Below are 19,114 nucleotides of genomic sequence, written 5' to 3' on the forward strand. Positions count from 1 at the left end.
TCTTATATAGCACAGTAGCATTCTTTTGCATTCCTGTACCACAATTTGTTTAGCCATTTCCCAATTGATGAGCACCTCCTTTGTTTGTAGTTCTTTGCTACCACAAGAACTACCACCATCAATATTTTATTATAGATGGAGGCTTTCTTTTTGTCAATGACATCCTTGAAGTTCCTCTTTCTATTGTCATTACTAAATGTCTTTAGGATGACAATGCTTAGTTGGGTCTCTTGCCAAAAGGTTTTTTATGTTGCTGTTTTTAAGCCTCCGTTATTTCTACCTGCTTTATGAAACAATACTAGTAATGACCATCCTTGATCTTGGTTTTAAATATTTTAAAAATGAGTATTTCTCTGCTTGGCAAATGAATCAAGTGCTTACGTGGATGAGGCAATTTCCAGTCTCTTTTGTCTTCTTGTTGCAGGAATTGATTTACTTTGATTAAGCTTCTGTATAAAATTAATATAATTGCTACAAATGTCATTTCTGTTGTCCACTTTCCATAATTGCTTATTTAAATAAATAAGGATTCAATGATTTAATTGTCTGCCATACCTTTCTGTTATTAATATTTCTTCCAGTTTTTTTTTTACCAATTTCCATCTTTTCTTTGACAGGGTGGTGATATGATTGTAGAGAGTCAACTGATTCAGGAATAAATCCTGTACATATCAATGATGAATCTTTTTCTATTCCTCAAGAGATTATATCCCATTTCTTTCTCTTTTTTGAGGGGGCAGGTAATCAGGGTTAAGTGACTTGCCCCATTCCTTTCTCAATATATCACAACCTCCTCCAACACATTGTACTTTCTCCTATACTAATGGATGAAAAAATCCAGTAAGGACAGTTAAGATGAGAACCCTGTTTGGCAGCAAATATAACACTCTCTAGTTCCTATAGTCCTCAATCTCTGCAATGAAAGGCAAGTGAGATCTTTTTTTTTTTTTTTGGTAAGGTGGAAGGCAGGGCAATTGGGGCTAAGTGACTTGCCCAAGGTCACTCCAGGGTCCATGCTCTACTCATTGCAACACCTAGACGCCCCTAGGCAAGTGAGATCTCATCTATTGTAGGGGCCAACCTTGGTTATAAATGCACAGAGTGTTCAGTTTAATTGTATCTTTCTTCCTCTTTATATTACTGTAGTCACCGTGTACATGGGTCTTGCTGGTTTGCTTTACTTCCTTCTTCATGCATTCAGATGTCTTCCCATGTTCCTCTTAGTCATCATTTTATTGGGTGAAGCAATATTCTATTATATAGCTGTGCCATAATTTGTTCAGATATTCCCCAATAGATTCCCCATCCTTATAGAACATGTTTTCAGTTAGTTTAATAGAAATAAGATTCATCCTTTAATCTGCAATCTGTTTCCAATTTCACTTCAATTCAACAAAATTGTGCAAAACTTGCATATGATTCTGGTCTGGACATTAGGGATAAAAAGATGACAAACAGCACAGTCCTAGCCCTCAGGGGACTTACGGTCTAATGGGAATACATACAGCATGTACAGAAATGAATATAGTTTAGGGCAGCATGTGAGAGGCCAAAAGAAAAAGCCTAACAAAGTGAGGCTGGAGAGAACACTTTTAGAATACTTCATGTGCAGATTTGCCTGGGGTAGGTTTGTGAGAGGTGAAATTCAACCAAGGCCATGGCGGGGGTGGGCCGGGGGGAGCACAGGTAGTGGGCCAATCTATAAACATTTCTAAAGGCTTTATTATGTCCCAGACACTGTGCTGAGTGACGGGGAAATCGATAAAAACAGACCATCCCAGCCTTCAAGGAGCTTATGATCTAATAGAAGAGAACACATAAAAGAAGTTCAGAGTAGAAAGGAGAGTGGGGGAGGATGGAAGAGAAGGCGCTGGGCACAGAAGAATAGGGAAGAGTTCCAAAGACATCCAAAAGCAGTGGAGCTGGTGGGAACTGGGGAGAAGACTGTGCTGAGGCCCCTTTTTAGGCACTCACATATAGATGCACTGCAGAAAATTATTGTAAAGAGGCACCACTCCAGCTTTGGGTGAGGATTCTCTGATTAAATATATTTCCTTTGTGGCCATTAGCATAAATATAAGAGTATAGGAGAGTAAGCCATTTGCATCTTATGAAGAACATCAGCTTTAATGGGATGGCTGCTCCTTAAAGGCCTAGATGATCCTGCTGAACTCTCTCCCTTGCCCTATCCATTAGATTACAACTGATTCAAGACTAACTGTTTCCAAGGGAATTGTTCGAACAATAGCTCATCACGATAAGCATTTAGCTAGCAGTAGACTAGGATTTCTGAAGCTTGGAAATATAATAGGATTTCTCTTCCTCTCTATGTTAAGCTTTCAAATATAGCTCTAAAAATTTTTTAAGTACCTTTTTTCTATCTCCTCAAATTGTCATTCTGTTTAAAATGTTTTATTTTTTAAGTACCAAAGGGCAATCTGTATGTGCCCAGGAAAAAAAACCATGTAACAGAGTGCTTTTATGCTTTTAATGGAGAAAAGAACCCATTTTAACTAGGGGGAAAATTGAACTGTAACACTATTTACTTCCCTGTGAGCTTTCTCTGAGTCCCAGTTATTGAGAAATACACCTCATCCTACCAAATGTCCCTTCTTTTATACCCTTTATTCTTCCATACTGTTCTGTCTAATTCAGCTAGCACAGCAGATGTTTCCAAAGGGTATGCTGCACCTTCCAATGCTGTGATTCTCATTAACTATTAGTGCAATTAAATTTGTACATGTAATTCCCAATACTTCCTCTGGAATTCTCCTCTGGTGCTGCCTAGAGTACAGGTGACCCTAGACTGGGATTCTAAGCCAGTAAAACCCATAATCTGTCAGGTTCTACCTAACCAGAAGACATTTCCAGACTCTGTCCCTTGTCTGAGGACCAACCTAGCTAAGGCTTGGCTGGGAAGGAATGAATATTTTGGCAACAGTGAGTGATGAATATGACCTGCTAAGGTATGAAACACTATAGGTATCCATAGAAGAAGCGCACACAGTGAGGAAATAATGGACCTTGGAAGAATGGAGATTACCCCAGTTAATTCTAGAAATAAACCTAGAAATAAATCCTCAGACCTCAAAATGTTGAGTCTGACTTACTACTCTCTCTTTTATTATAAATTATTTTTATTTATTTCATTAAACATTTCCCAATTACATATTAAAAAACTTACCAATCATTTTCTAAAATTCTGAGGTCCAAATTCTCTCCCTCCTCCCCCCACCTTGAGAAAATAAGCAATTTGATGTCAATTATGTATGTGAAATCATGCAAAACATATTTCCATATTAGCCATGTTGCAAAAGAAAACACAAGCAAAATAAAACAATAAAAATGAAGTTTGAAAATATGCTTCAATCTGCATTCAGAGTTCATTAATTCTCTCTCTGGAGCTGGATAGCATTTTTCATCATGAATCCTTTGGAATTGTCTTGGATCATTGTCTTGGTCAGAGTAGTTGTCTTTCACAGTAGATAATTCTTACACTATTGCTTATTGCTGTGCACAGTGTTCTCCTAGTTCTGTTCACTTCACTTTGTATGAGTTCATATAAGTCTTCCCAGGTGTTTCTGAAGCCATCCCACTCATCATTTCTTATAGCCCAATAGTATTCCATTATGATCATATACCACATCTTCTCCCCTATAGATCTTCTCAATTTCCAATTCTTTGCTACCACAAAAAGAGCTGCTATAATTTTTTTTTGTACAAATAGGTCTTTTCCCCTTTTCTCTGATCCCTTTGGGATACAGGTCTAGTGGTGGTATTGCTGGGTCAAAGGGTATACCCAGTTTGATTGCCCTTTGAGCATAGTTCCAAATTGTTCTCCAGAATGATTCCTCACAATAGTTCCATCAACAAAAGTACCAATAATCTTGTAACCACTAAATTTAATGTTCTTGACCTCTCTATAGCTTTTGATCATTCTCTCTTCTTGGACATTCTCTTCTCCCCTGGATTCCATGACTCTGCTAGTTCTTGGGTCTTCTCTTTCCTCTTTTATTGCTCCTTCTCAGTGCCTTTTCCTAGTTCATCAGTCATTCCCCAACCTTTGCCCATGGGTTCCCTCTAGAATCCATCATAGACCCTTTTATTTAATTTCAGTATTCTCTTCCTTGGTGATCTCATTAGCTCCTTTGGGTTCATTTACCAAGTCTATGCAGGTGTTTCCCAAATCTATACCTCTCCTGAACTCTGATCCTGGATCACCAACTTCCTCATTCACCTCCCCACCTGGCCATCCCATCAGCATCTCAAAGTCAGCTGGTCTGAAGTGCTAATCATTATGCTCTCTCCCTCAAAATTTCTTTATTTATTTATCTTTGTGCATATTGTAACCACCTTCCCCTGTCCCATGGTGAGATCTAAGTTCCTTGAGGGTAGGTACTGTTTTTACTTTGTTTTTTTTATCTCCAGTGTCTAATGATGTGTCCAGCACATATGAAGTGCTTTATAAATACTTGTCAATTGATTGATTGGAGCCACATTGTCAGAAGCACTTAATATTAGGCTGAGGAGTTTGCACTTGATTCTTAAGGCAAAAGAGAATCACTGAAGACTTTTGAATAGGGTAATGATATGGTCAGACCTGATCCTGATGCCCCAGCCAAGCAAAGGTGTGCATTGGAAAAACAAGAAGCCTCAAGCAGTCAACTAGTCCAGTATATTCTTTTTACTCCACCCAAAAGGCAAAGAGCTTGTTTAGGATGGTTGAGCAGATGTCGGGTTTGCATTATCCAACCAACTCACAGAAAAGATTTTGTTTGGTCCTCCATTTGAAGAGTGGTTCTGTTTGACCATCTTCTTTCCTGAGAAGCATGCTATTAAGGAATCTTCTCCTTTCTGATGTCCAAATGTCAACCTCAGGGCCTCTTGACCTATCCAGCCAATGCCAAGGCTGGAAATGTCAGAATTGCTGTTCACTGATGTATTCAGAATAGGAGTGGGAGAAGGCAGCTATTGCCAGCAGGAAACTTAAGGGTCAGACTCTCCTTGGCAAGGACATGTCCCCAGAGCATAGTCTTTGGCCACTGGGTATGGGCATGGTGGAGGTTGAGAAATCCTCCTCCCTTGCTGGAAATCAAAGTACATGAAAAGGGAGAACTCTCCCACAACCCTCCCACAAAAACAAACAAACAAACAAACCAGGGAGCTCTTTTTATAATCCACTGTTCCAGGCCATTCGGTAGAGTGGTGTTGGGTCTTTGATTCTCAGTCATCAATTCTCTTTGATCCAAGTGCAGTAAGGGTAGTTAACTTTATCCTTCAGCCATGGCACATTTCCATCTCCATGGGAGGGGCCTCCTTATGACAAAGGTTCAAGGTGCGAAATTTCATCAAATGGATTGTGGAACCTGGATTGAATTGAGATTCATATAGTCAGTTCTTCTTACATAATTTTAACCAGTTAGGAGGACAGAGTTTGTGACTCATCCCTGACATTCTCTGGAACTCAGTTTTCTTTATTCCTTCCTCAGTAGAAGTTATAAATCTCTGGGAAATAGGATCATAGAGCTGAAAGGGATCTTGGGGATCTTTGAGTCTATGCCTTCATCTTACAGATCACATAACTGAGGCCCCTAAAGCCTAAATCACAATCATATAGGTGTCAGAGGACAGCTTTGCACTCAGATCCTCAGACCCCAAACCCAATAATAATTCTATTATATCACTTTATCATATATTTCTAAGGCTTCTTTCTCCTGTGTCATAACCATCTCTTTACCTATCCAGTCTACCCGAGTCCAAGGTAGCCAAGATTAAGCAAGGCTTGGGGGGGGGGGCTGGAACGACAGTACTTATAGCTCCCCTTAAGCCCCCAGGTATCATCATACTTTACATGCTTGGTCCTGAGTCAGCTCTTACCCTCTCTCACCTCAGCCTAACCCTTGATGATTATAGCAGGGGCCACCCAGCTGCTAGCAAAGTGGAATGAAGTTGGTGGAGCTATGAGGACCACCCTGGAATTTTCCCAAAGACTTCCAATGCAGAAAGTTCTTCCAAACACAATCTTTCCTATTTTCCCATAGGAGAAAAGCCCAGCATAGAAGGGAAAGTGTCCATTGGAATAGCCCTGCCCCACCTGACTTCACCAGCACAACCACAGACCATGCAACTGCTCACCACCACCATGACTATTCTTTACATTACAATGGGGGCATCCAGGGGGAGGACTGAATCAGAGTTTAGCATTTGAGCTAGGTTGGGAGACATGTTTTAGCAAGGCGTTTTTGCTTTTACTTGAATTTTAAGAAAATGTTTAAAGTATATTTTATTTAAAACTTTTATATCACGGTCATTTATGGATATAAAGGATTGCGTTTTAAAAATCCAAGTTGCAAGCTTTGTTTTCAGTTTTGTTTTTGACTGGTTTGCCAAAGGAAACATGCAGATGAACAAAGGTGGTAGGCAAAGGAAGTATTCATTTTGTTCCATTCGGTCAGTGGCAGATGGCTTGTTCTGAAAGAATAGAAATAAATATGTAACCAAGGGCATCCATGCATAATTAGATGGTGGCTTATGAGATGTTCATAAGGAATGACTGTTAAGCAAAGCACTGAATAGCTGTGAACATTTCACAAGAGACAATGGCTAAGTAAGACAAAAAACAGCTGGAGACCCTGCTGCCAACTCCACACATTGGTCACTTCACATTGACTGCATTTTGTCAAGATTGCTAAAAGTCTTTTAGGCATCGTTGTCACTCCTTCCCTTTTTCCTAGCATCAGTTTCTATAACTATAGAATGAAGTATAAGGTCTATGTTAACTCAGTTTGGAAGGTTCTGTCAAGGGAGTCACAGGATTTCTTTGCTTCTTCATCCATTACAGCCATTGGGAACACTGCAAGTTCGGATAATCCACATTTATGAGAAATGGTATGGGTTGGGTTTTATTGTCACCTTTGGGACCATGAGGAAACCAGTTCCTTGAATCACCCGCCAGGGAAGAACTTTGCCTTCATATTCCCAATGTTTACAGGTACCTTGTCTGGTTCAAAGTAGGTCCCTCATCAATCCTTTTGGAATGAATAAACAAACTTGAAAGTTGTTTTTCCATTTTGCTGCAATTTCTTTGTGTCTTCTAGTTTCATGCATAATGGGAATGTCCACATGGTGATGGTTCTGTTTCCCCAGGAATATCTCATCTGATTAGTCACTGGACAACATTCTCACCAACAACTTCACATAGCAATGTCATTGTACAAAACCTGTCCTTCCTAGCACCCTCCCAGCTTTTCTGTCATCTCACCACCAGTACCAGGGAAGTGAAAAAGACAGCCCAGAACAGAAGGCTATTTTGGATTTGCATCTTTTCAATGGATCACTATAGCCTAAAAAAGCCATCATCACCTAGTGGCCAACTTGCTGGTAAGGAACCTCCATTTCTCCATTAAGCTGTACACATTGGCTAATGTAGAAATACATTTTGCATGACTTCATATGTATAATAGGTATTGTATTTCTTTCCTTCTCAATGGGTGGAGGAGTGGCTGGGATAGCATTCATAACTGAAAATAATTTTTAATGAAAAATAGTTTTATGTATAAGCCAGATTGGTCCCCAGACAGCAGACATAGTCTTTGCCAAAACTCTATCTTCCCAGCTTGACAGAATCTAACAGTATTTGAATTCCATTGGCCTTACCATTGAGAGTTTATGACTACTTCCAGATCATGATGAGGTCATTTATGGAGGCTGGATAGATGATGTTCTGCACCAATGGAGGCAGCCTCCACATTAACGATACCACGGGTCTACTGAAATATCAAAGAATTGCTGGATGGCTTGAAGACCACTGAAGATGGGAGCCCTTACAGAGCCATCCTCAATTATCTTCTCCAACTAGTACTTGGGCATGAGTCCCTTTGGCACCATCCCCAACAACCCAAATACCTTTCAGTCTATTGATTTGAATTCAGAGGACTTGACTTTACTTTGCCACTTGCTGCCTATGTGACCTTAGGCAGGTCCCTTCAATCTTTTGGCCATAGTTTCCTCAACTGTAAAATGAGGGAGCTGAACTAGATGACCTCCAAAGCCTCTTTCCACTCAAGATCTGTGATCCCAAGCTGCTGTGGAAAAGCTATAGGAAGTAGGGATTGATGGCAATGGAATACACCAAGCCATATATACACGATAGCTTTGGACAGGCTAGGGGAGGAGTCTATGCATAAGAAGAAGGGGAGCTTAGAGAAATTCTAGAGCAAAATGAAAAAAAAATACACTAAAAATTGCTGCACAAAATATGTATACATTTTTGATGTGCACATGATTCCCCATGCAATATTTTATTTTATTTTATTTTTTGGAGGCAAATACAGTTAAGTGACTTGCCCAGGATCACACAGCTAGTAAGCATCTGAAGCGGAATTTGAACTCAGACTCCAGGGTCAGTGCACCGCCTAGTTGCCCTCCCCACCCCCTATGTAATATTTTAGAAGGAAAAATATGACTAGCATCCAAATTCTCATAAAATCTCTATTCACACATCACATGGAACTCAGGCACTAGAGAGCTGAGTCTGGGAAATAGCATCCCAGGTAAATGTCACTGAGTCACAAGAGTTTCCCCTGAACACATAACTTACTAGTTTTTTTTTAAATAAGTATCCGAATATATGCATTGGGAACTTGACAGTACTACGTTGTCAACAAAATAAAAAATGAACAAACGTTTATTACGTGCATACTAAATAGCTAGCATTGTGCTAAGGTTGGGAAAGCAAAGAAAGACAAAAAGCAGTCCTACCTTCCAGGAGCTCATTATCCAATAAGGAACTATAGTACTTAACAACCACATCTCTGAAAAAAAAATGAAGCCCTACTCACGTTTAGGCTTAGTCTACATTATAAATTCTCCCCCCTTTCCTAAGTTTATGTAATCTCATCCTCCAATTGAGAAATAGTCAAAGGAGATGAATGGGCAGTTTTCAGTAGAAGAAATCAAAGCTATCTAGAGTCACATGAAAAATACTCTAGATCACTATTATTAGAGAAATGCACGTTAAGACAACTCTGAGGTACCATTTCACACCTGTAAAATTGGTTAATATGACAGAAAAGGAAAATGGCAACTGTTGGAAAGGATGCGGGAAAATCTGGATTATAATACATTGTTGGTGAAGTTGTCAACTGACTCAACCATTATGGAGGACAATTTGGAGATATGTCTGAAGGGGTATCAAACTATGCATACCCTTTGATCCAGCAATACCACTGCCAAGTCTGTATCCCAAGGGAAAGAAAGGGAAGGGAGGGGAGGGGAGGGGAGGAAAGAAGGAAAGGGGAGGGGAGGGAAGTAGGGGGGAGGGAAGAGTCCTGCATGTACAAAAATATTTATAGCAGCTCTTTTTGTGGTGACAAAGAATTGGAGAATGGTTTAACAAGTTGTAGTATATGATTGTGATGGAATACTATTGTACTATAAGAAACAATGAGCAGGCAGACTTCAGAAAAACCTGGAAAGACTTGCATGAACTGATGCAAAGTAAAGTGAGCAGAACCAGGAGAACATTGTACAGAGTAACAACATTATTTGATGATAATTTTACAATGACAGCTATTCTCAGCAAAGCAGTGATTTAAGACTATTCCAAAGGACTCATCATGAAAAATGTTGTCCACCTCTAGAGAAAGAACTAATGGAATCTGAATGCAGATTGGACCATACGCTTTTTTTTAAACTTTATTTTTCTTGGGGTTTTTTTTGGTCTGTGTTTTCTTTCACAACATGGCTAATATGGAAATGTTTTGCATGAATGTACATGTAGAACCTACATCAAATTGCTTGCCTTCTCAAGTAGGAGGGAGGGGAAGGAGGAAAAGAATTTGGAACTCAAAATTTTGAAAAGTGAATGTTAAAAATTATTTTTACATATAATTGAAAAAAAAAGTGAACCAGGAAAAAAAAGTTTATGTAATCAACACAACAATAAAATAAACCTTGATTTGTAGAGTTTGAAATATCAGAGATGTAAATGCTCATGCTGAAAATTTAACAATTGGCAGGGCCTATTGAAACTGGCTTTACACTCCACAAGGAAGACAGCATGCAGCTTGGGATATCTCTTTAACAGAGCCATCTCAGGCCTCAGGAGTTTACCACCTAATAACTGGGATAGCAGAAATACGGATAAGGATAGGATCTAAACCTGTGATTTCACTGGTACTAGGCACTTCCAAGTGAGGATACCCCCTCCACCAACACAGGTCAACATGTTCTCCACAAGGTATAGTTTCAGAGAGCTGCCTAGGGTACTGAGAGGCTAAGTGACGTGTGGGATTTATACCCAGTTCTTCCTGGCTGGCCCTCTATCCACTGTACTTTGGTGCCTCTCAGGAGAGACACATGTTGAAATACAGTAAAGTAGAGAAGGAATAGGGAAAGGAAACATGGCTCAGGATTTGTTTTTTGGAGGTGGGGGAAGGGGTGGGCCCAAAGGAAAACAGATCAGGGTTTATTCTTAATTTTAATGCTTAATACAGCTGATGATTTCACAAACAAAAATTCAAATAGTATTCACTGGCTTCCTGTATTAGATTAGTGAGGGCTTTTTTTTCAGAAAAGAGAAGCCATTAAGATTATTTGAAACATTAACCATGGCCTCAGTTAAAATTGCACCTGATTCAATGTGAATGATTATTTAATCTATCAACAAGCATTTATTAAGCAACTACTAGATGCCAGGTCCAACGCTAGGCATTTGGGTAAGTGAGCAACATTACTTGATCTGTGCTTCAGGAAAATCCTTTGGCATCTGGGTGGAAGAGGGATTAGAGAGGGGAGAGATCTGAGGAGGGGAATCACATAGGAGATTATTGGAGTAGCTGAGGTGAGAAATGATGAGGTAATGAACAAAGATGGCAGCAATGTGTGTGGAGAGAAGGAGGCAGATGCAAGGATTGTTGTGCAGCAGAAATGATGAGACTTGGCAGCTGATTGGAGAGGGATGGTAAAGGAGACAGACGACTGGAAGATGGCTGCTAGGTTCTAAATCTAAGTGACCAAAAAGATGATGATATCCTCAAGATGGTGGTATCCCTTCTCAAATGGGGACTTTGGAAGAGGGTAGGTTGGGAGAGGAAATGAGTTATTTTGCGTATGTTGAGTTTTAGAAGCCTGTGAGACAGCTGATTTGAAATGGCCAAGATAATGCACGTAAAATACTCTGCTGATGATGTAAAACATCCTCACCCTTAAAGTTGATGACTCAAGAGACTGGAGCTCAGGAGAGAGACTAGAGCTGGGTAGGTCTACACCAGGTGTGCGACAAAGCTACCCCTCCCAAGCACATGATGGAAAGACTGGAGTGGATATGGGAACAGACATTGGAATTGTCCTTCTGAGACATTGTAGGTATTTTCAGATATAACACAGCCTCACTTTGCTTCCAGTATTGCCCTCCATCTTTCACATGGAAATCACTGTTTTTATGATTAAACAATTGACGTAGAATGGAGATTCCCCTCCTTGGAGGCAAGTAGGGGCCAGATGTCCCCTTTTCAGGAAGGCGATAGTGGGGATGTCTCCTTGGTTTCTGTGCGTCCCTTTGACTAGGGGTGTTGTGTTATAGGTTTATGGTCCCTGAGAGTCAGGGTAGGGTCCTATGATGAGCCCTCCATCAGAGCTGTGGAGATGACTCTGACCCCTCTCTTTGAATGATTCTTTTAAGGGAATCCTTGCCAGTACCTGCCCTCACTCTTTCTCTCTCATCCAGAAAGGAGGAAGAGGGGATTTCTTGCCCTCTTCACCAGTGGCAATGGTGGCTATAGCACACAGCAGCAAAAATAACCTGGGTTGTTTTCTACCTTTGTGCTTCCTTTCCTAAGCACAGGGTTAAAGCGAAGTTTCTTACTTAGATGGTAATTTTGTACCTGGATCAAGAGATCCCAAGTCTGCTGCTGACTGCTCAGGGAGAGACGATTTCCATAACAACAGGGTCCTCTGTGGAGATGACCACCACTGACAGAATTCTATGGCTGAAGGATGAGTTGTGTACCATGGACAGTTCTGGTTGTGCTCTCCTACAAAGCAGCCTGTGCACTCCAGGTGGAGCATGGTGAACACAATGGACCCTTGGAGATGGACATATGCTGTATTTGTTAATGTGCATGTAGGAGTCCTTTAAGCTTTATACAGCTTCTATGGCAGTGGAAAGAAACCACTGTCCTGCACCTGGTACTCACACTGCATGCTGAATTGTTACTAGAAGTGATGCCATTAATCACACTTTGGGGAGACCCCAGGCAAGAGCCACATCTAAGAGATTTCTGGGGTACAATGGAATAGAGAGGAAGGCTGACCCTCTTCTTCTGGGCACCCTTAGATCAGGCACCTTCAAAATTGAACTCAGCCCAGAATTGAATGGAACCCCCTGTGGGAGCCCTAGGGTCATGGGTCACATCTGCAAAGTGATTTCGGGGTCTGGGGAAGGCAGAGTCATCAATAAGGGGGACTAGGGCAGGTCTCATATAGGAGGTGGCATTTGAGCTGAGCCTCAAAATTAGCTAAGTGTTCTGAAAAGAGATGGGCAGAAGGAAATTGCATGCCTGCCATGGGGGATGGCTTGTGCAAAAAAGTACCTAGACAGGATGTAGAATGTAGCATGGGAAATGGCCAGTAGCCAGTTTGGCTAAAGGTAGAGTGTGTGAAGGAGAATAAGATACAGTAAGCCTGGAAAGCTAGGCTGGAACCGAATCATGAAGGCCTACGAATACTGAACAATTTGTATTTTATCCTAGAGGAAAAAGGGAGTCACTGCAACTTCTCGAGCAGGTGAATGGCAGGGTCAGAACTGCATCAGATATTCAGGAGCTATGGGAGGATGGATCAGAGACAGAGGCAATGAGCCAGGGAGACTAGTTAGGAGGGGATTACGATGGTCCACATCTGAACTGGTGACGTGATGGGGCTGTGGGGGTGAAGATGGGGCAAGGCACAGGAAAGTGCTAGCCAATTTGAATCAGTAAGACTTGGCAAGTGATTGCAGAGTGGAGATGTGAGAGAGTGAAATCAGGGAGGATGGAATGGTTGTGATCCCAGGAGCCTGAAAGGGAGGTGTCCTGCCTCAGCCCGAAAGAGGGACAGATGCCAGGGGTAAGTGGGGAGTCTGAGCTGCCTAGAGCCTGACATGCAGTTAGAAATGTCCAACAGGCAATGATTCGTGCTCAGCACCCAGGAGACCCAGCAGTCACCTGCAAAGATTGTACTTGGACCTGTGAGTTGATCGTATCTAAAACATCTTAAGCTAGATTTATTAGACAAAAGCAAGGAGGTGGTGCAGTGGAGAGAGGGCTGGGCCTGGAAGCAGGAAGACCTGAGATCAAATGAAGCCCCCAATACTTCCTAGTTGTTTGACTCTTGGTGAATCATTTAAACTTGGCCCATTTCAGTCTCCTCATCTGTAAAACAGGGATAATACTAGCACCTATCTCTCAGGGTTGTTGTGGGGATCAAATGAGACCATATTGGTAAAGAGCCTGGCAAACCTTAAGGTGGTCAACACATGGTGGCTGTCATCATCATCGTCGTCATCATCATCATCGTCATCGTCATCATCATCATCGTCATCATCATCGTCATCATCATTGTCATCATCTTCATCATCTTTGTCATAGTCATCATCATCATCGTCATCATCTTTGTCATAGTCATCCTCTTCATCATCGTCATCGTCATCTTCATCATCATCTTCGTCATCATCATTTTCATCATCATCTTTGTCATAGTTATCTTCATCATTGTTGTCATCTTCGTCATCATCATCGTCATCATCTTTGTCATAGTCATCATCTTCATCATCATCGTCGTCGTCATCATCATCGTCGTCATCGTCATCATCATCGTCATCATCATTGTCATCATCGTCATCTGTCATAGTCATCATCATCATCGTCATCTTTGTCATAGTCATCTTCATCATCATTGTCATCGTCATCTTCATCATCGTCATCTTCATCATCATCATTTTCATCATCATCTTTGTCATAGTTATCTTCATCATTGTCATCTTTGTCATCATCGTCATCATCTTTGTCATAGTCATCTTCATCATCGTCATCATCATCGTCATCATCTTCATCATCATCGTCGCCGTCATCATCATCGTCTTCATCATCATCGTCATCATCATCATTGTCATCATCATTGTCATCATCTTCATCATCTGTCATAGTCATCATCATCATCATCGTCATCATCATTGTCATCATCATCTTTGTCATAGTCATCATCATCGTCATCATCATCATCGTCATCATCTTTGTCATAGTCATCCTCTTCATCATCATTGTCATCGTCATCTTCATCATCGTCGTCGTCATCATCATCGTTGTCATCATCATCGTCATCATCTTCATCATCTTTGTCATAGTCATCATCATCTTCGTCATCATCATTTTCATCATCTTTGTCAGAGTTATCATCTTCATCATTGTCGTCATCTTCGTCATCATCTTTGTCATAGTCATCCTCTTCATCATCATTGTCATCGTCATCTTTGTCATCATCATCCTTTTCATCATCATCTTTGTCATAGTTATCATCTTCATCATTGTCGTCATCTTCGTCATCATCGTCATCATCTTTGTCATAGTCATCATCTTCATCATCATTGTCACCGTCATCTTCGTCATCATCATCATCGTCGTCATCGCCATCATCATCATCAAACACAACTGGGAAAGTTGTTTAATGTCTCTAGGCTTTGCCCAGGCAGAGTGATCTCTACTATGTACACTACCCATTTGTGGATGAAGGTGCTTGGGGAAGCTTTGCAAACTCTGACGTATGATTTTAAGACAAGTTGCTCCTCATATTTTGACCTTTAATTTTTATTTTATTTTTTGCCAATTACGTGCAAACAGATTTTTAAGCATTTTTTTGAGTTCCAAATTCTCTCCTGTCTTCTTTCCCCTCCCCCTTCATTGAGAAGGCAAGCAATTTGACATAGACTACACATGTGCAATCATGAAAAAACATATTTCCATAATATCCATGTTGTAAAAAACAAACAAAAATAAAGACCAAAAAATCCCCCCAAAACAAGAATAATCAAGAAAGTAAAAGAAAAGTACACTTCCATCTGTATTCAGAGTATTGTTTCTTTCTCTGGAGGTGGATAGCATTTTTCATCTGAAGTCCTTGGGAATTGTCTGGGATTATTGTATTGCTGAGAATAGGTAAGTCATTCACACTTACCTCTTTGGGATACAGACCTAGCAGTGGTAGCACTGGGTCAAAGGTTATAGGACCACTTTATAGCCCTTTGCGCATAGTTCCACATTGCTGTCCGGAATGGTTGTATTAGTTCACAACTGCACCAAATTGTTCCAATTTTTCCACCTCTCCAAAATTTGTCATTTTCCTTTTCTATCATATTAACCAAATCTGGTGGTACCTAAGAATTGTTTTCATTTGTATTTCTCTAATCAATAGTGATTTAGAGTATTTTTTCATATGACTGGATAGTTTTGATTTCTTTATCTGAAAGCTGCCTATTCATATCCTTTGACTATCAACTGGGGAATAACATATTCTTAAAAATCTAAGTTCTCTATACATTTAAGAAAGGAGTCCTTTATCAGAGACACTTGCCATATTTTTTTCCTGGTTTCCTGCTTTTCTTCTAATATTGGCTGTGCTAGTTTTGTCTGCATAAACCTTTAAATGTGACGCAGACAGAATTACCTATTTTATATTTTGTAATGTTCTCTACTACTTATTCAGTCATAGATTCTTCCCTCATCCATAAATCTGACAGGTAAAATGTTCTATATTACCCTAATTTTCTTATAGAGTTTATCGAATGGGGTGTGTGTGTGTGTGTGTGTGTGTGTGTGTGTGTGTGCGCGCGCGCGCATCTGTATGTGTGTGAGATAATTGGGCCTGAGCTTTAGGAAGGTCACTTTGGAGGATGGGCTGCAGTGGAGAGACATTTGAGGCAGGGACACTAAGGAAGAAGCTGCTGAGAGAGGGTGAGGGCCTGCACAAGAGTGGTGGCCATCATAGAAGTGGGGACAAGGGGATGCATGTTTGTGGGAGACTATCAGCAGCTCTCATAGAATTCCTATGGCCTCTCCTGCAGCCAGTTCCATCTGAGGGTTAGGACCCTTGGGTTTGTATGTAGGTACTTCCAATGTGTGCTGCATGCACGGTAGGAGCTTTGTTGCTGTTGTTTGTCCATCATTCTCCAAGAAAACCATGACATCAGGAAGGTGATGCCACGACTCACAAGTGAATTGGATTTAAGTGAGAGAGGGCTGTGCAAGGTCTTAAGAAAGGTCTTAAGGCATGGTCTTGAGAAAGAAATCTATCCCTTAAACCTTAGAAATATGTTGCTAGGTTTAAGCCATAAAAATTTCCATTCCTTTGGGCAGAAGCACCTGAAGATAAGGGTGTGATACCCCATGTGGACAGAGTGAGAGGAAGGAGAGAAGACAAGGGAAGGCAAGGGTAGGGAAAGGGAAAGGGGAAAGGGAAAGAGAAGGGAAAGGGAAAGGGGGAAAGGAAGGGAAAGGGAAGGGGAAAGGGAAAGGAGAAGGGATGGGAAGAGGAAGGGGAAGGGGAAAGGAAAGGGGAAGGGGAAAGGGAAGGGGAAGGGGAAAGGGAAGGGAAAGGGAAAAGGGAAGGGAAAGAGAAAGGAAGGAGCTCCCTTGCCCAAGTGGACATGGCCAGCTGTGTCCCCAGTGGGGCAGCTCCAATACTCACAGGTTGCTGTCTGTCCTTCCTTCTCCAAGAGGACCATGACGTCAGGGAGGTGACGTCATGACTTGTAAGTGACATGGATTTAAGTGAGGCAGGACTGTGCAAGGTGACCAGCCTCATTTTCTCCTCCAGAGCCATCTAGGTCCAGTGGTTATGGCTCAGGACAATTGGAGATGACCTCTAGGGTAGGGGGAGGAGTCACACTGAGACACACCCAGGCCTAGTGGTCTTTCTCTGCTTGATGCCGCTTCCAAAGATGGTGGGAGGAGCCGCACCGAGGGGGGGGGCGGGGGAAGAGTGTCACACAAAGAGCGGTGGAGTCAGAATTGGAGGCACTGATGGGGGCGGGAGATGAAGGGGCGGGGGCGGGGCTGTAGAGGCGGAGAGGAAGGGGGCGGAGTCAGAGAGCAACCCAGCTTCAGGGGGCGGGGCAGGAGAGGAGCCAGGACGGGGGGCGGGGGCCTGTGCTTGGACCGCGCAGGCGCAGTTCCTCTCCCTTGGCGCGCGGCGTGGGGCGGGGCGGCGGTTCTCTGTGCCGGCTGTTGGTCGCACGGTCAGCTCGGGTCAGCTGCAGCGGGATCACCGGAGCTCGGGAAATGGCGGCGCCCAGGTCGGAAGCGGCGGCGGTGGCGGCGGCGAGGGGACAGCCCCCGCGGGGCGGCGGCGCGGGCAGGCTTGGCCGGTCCCGGTGGCGGTGGGGCCTGGCGGGCGCGAGCTGCGCGCTCCTGCTGCCGCTCCTGCTGCTGCTGCTGTGCGCGCCCCCGAGCGTGGCCCAGAAGAAGAAGGAGGTACGGGAGCGCGCACGGGGGCTCGGCCGGGCGAAGGGGCGTGGGGTGCGCGTGCGCTGGGAAGCAGCAGGTGCAGGCGCCGTGGGGGTGGGGTGTCGGGCGCCCAGGGCCGCGTTGCCGGGCAACGCCACGTCTGCGCCTGCGCCTCGTTGTCCCGCTCCCATAGCAACGGCTGCAGACACCCCAGCGCGCGCCCACACACCTTTGCGTCCAACCCCGCCCCGGGGCGGGCGTGCCTTTGCCCGGACGGGAAATGCGCGGGAGGGGCCTGGAGAAAGTGGGTTGGGGTCGCGTCGTCCGGCCCAGGACGTGCCTGCTGTGCCGCCCTGCCCTCGTGGGGGGCCCTGGGGCGAGGGAGCCCGCGGGGGCGATTTCTGGGGGCCTGGGATCGCGCCTCCGGGGAGGCGGGCTGCCCATCCCCCCCTTGGTGGCCCCCATCCCGACAGACCCTCGGGACGCTGCCCTGTAGGAGCGTGTCCGGCCCGAGGTCACCGGCCTGCGGGCACTGCGGTGCTTGGCCCTAAATTAGCCCCGAGTTCTTGGTGGACTCGCTCTCTTTCCCCGAATTCCCTCCATGGCCGAGAGATCCAGCCGGCGTCCGCTAAGCGCCTACTACGCGCGGGGACCCCGTATTAAGCGGAGGGGGGGGGGGCGTTGCAAAGAGCCCTCGAGGGCTCACACAGCGTGAAACGGCCTGTCCAGGCGTCCGCACGTCCCCGGCGGTGACCCCCCCCAGGAGGTGACCCCCCCCCCGGAGGTGATCCCCCCCCGAGGTGACCGCCAGAGGGCACAAGAATCACTGGGGGGCGGTAAGGGGGGGAGCTGGACTTCCGCAAGGACTTGAAGGGAAGCGCGGGGTCTGGGGATGATGGAGCATTGAGTCCCAAGGCCTGCAAGGGCAGGGCAAAGGTCCGGTGTGAGAAGGCTGGGGGCAGGGGGTTCGGAGGGGCGCTTTATGTTTGACCCTGGGGCCTATCGAGGGGAGGGCGGGGGTCAGATCCTGGCTTTATTTCATCAGTGAAGAGGCCGGCAGGGGACCAGCCGAGCATGGTGGGAGGTGAGCCTCAGGGCCTGCCCCAGAGGAGGGGCAGAAAAGTGACTGGCCTTAGCCACTGCCTGGATGTGGGGGTGAGAGATAGGCATCAGGGTGACCCCTAGATGAGGAGCCTGGGGCGCGGGGAGGGTTGAGGGGGAAAGATAATGGATGGTAGAGCGCCAGCCCTGGAGGCAGGAGGACCTGAGCTCATATCTGACTTCAGACACTAGTGGTGTGGCCCTGGGCGAGTCACTTAACCCCAGTTGCTGGGTTTAAAAAGAGAAAGATGAGCTTAAGGTATCTGCCAGATATCTAGTTCAGAATGCCTTAGAAGCAGTAGGAGATGGGAGAGGGGAGGTGGATACCAGAATCATCAGGTGGGAGCTTAATGAAGGGAGAAGAGCAGAGGGCCCAGGACCCAGCCCCAGGGACACCTGGAGGGAGGGGGGGGTGACCTGGAGGAGGAGACCCAGGAGAGAGAGGGGATGTCCTGAAGACCTGGAGAGAAAAGGACCTCAGGAAGGGGCCTGGCCTCCCCACTCCGTGTGGCCTTTGATTCCTTTGTGTTGAGGTT

At 44.2% G+C, this 19,114-nt stretch overlaps 1 protein-coding gene across 1 annotated transcript in view; it reads left to right on the forward strand.

Moving 5' to 3' along the window:
- Positions 1-17,221: 17,221 nt before the first annotated feature.
- TUSC3 (tumor suppressor candidate 3) overlaps positions 17,222-19,114 on the forward strand; it is a 48,904-nt gene continuing 47,011 nt past the window's right edge. Inside the window, exon 1 of the mRNA XM_036764921.1 lies at positions 17,222-17,504. Within this exon, the coding sequence (XP_036620816.1) occupies positions 17,313-17,504 (192 nt within the window). The 5' untranslated portion in view covers positions 17,222-17,312. The remainder of the gene's footprint in view (positions 17,505-19,114) is intronic.

This window comes from Trichosurus vulpecula, chromosome 6, assembly GCF_011100635.1.
Source record: "Trichosurus vulpecula isolate mTriVul1 chromosome 6, mTriVul1.pri, whole genome shotgun sequence".
Lineage (NCBI taxonomy): Eukaryota > Metazoa > Chordata > Mammalia > Diprotodontia > Phalangeridae > Trichosurus > Trichosurus vulpecula.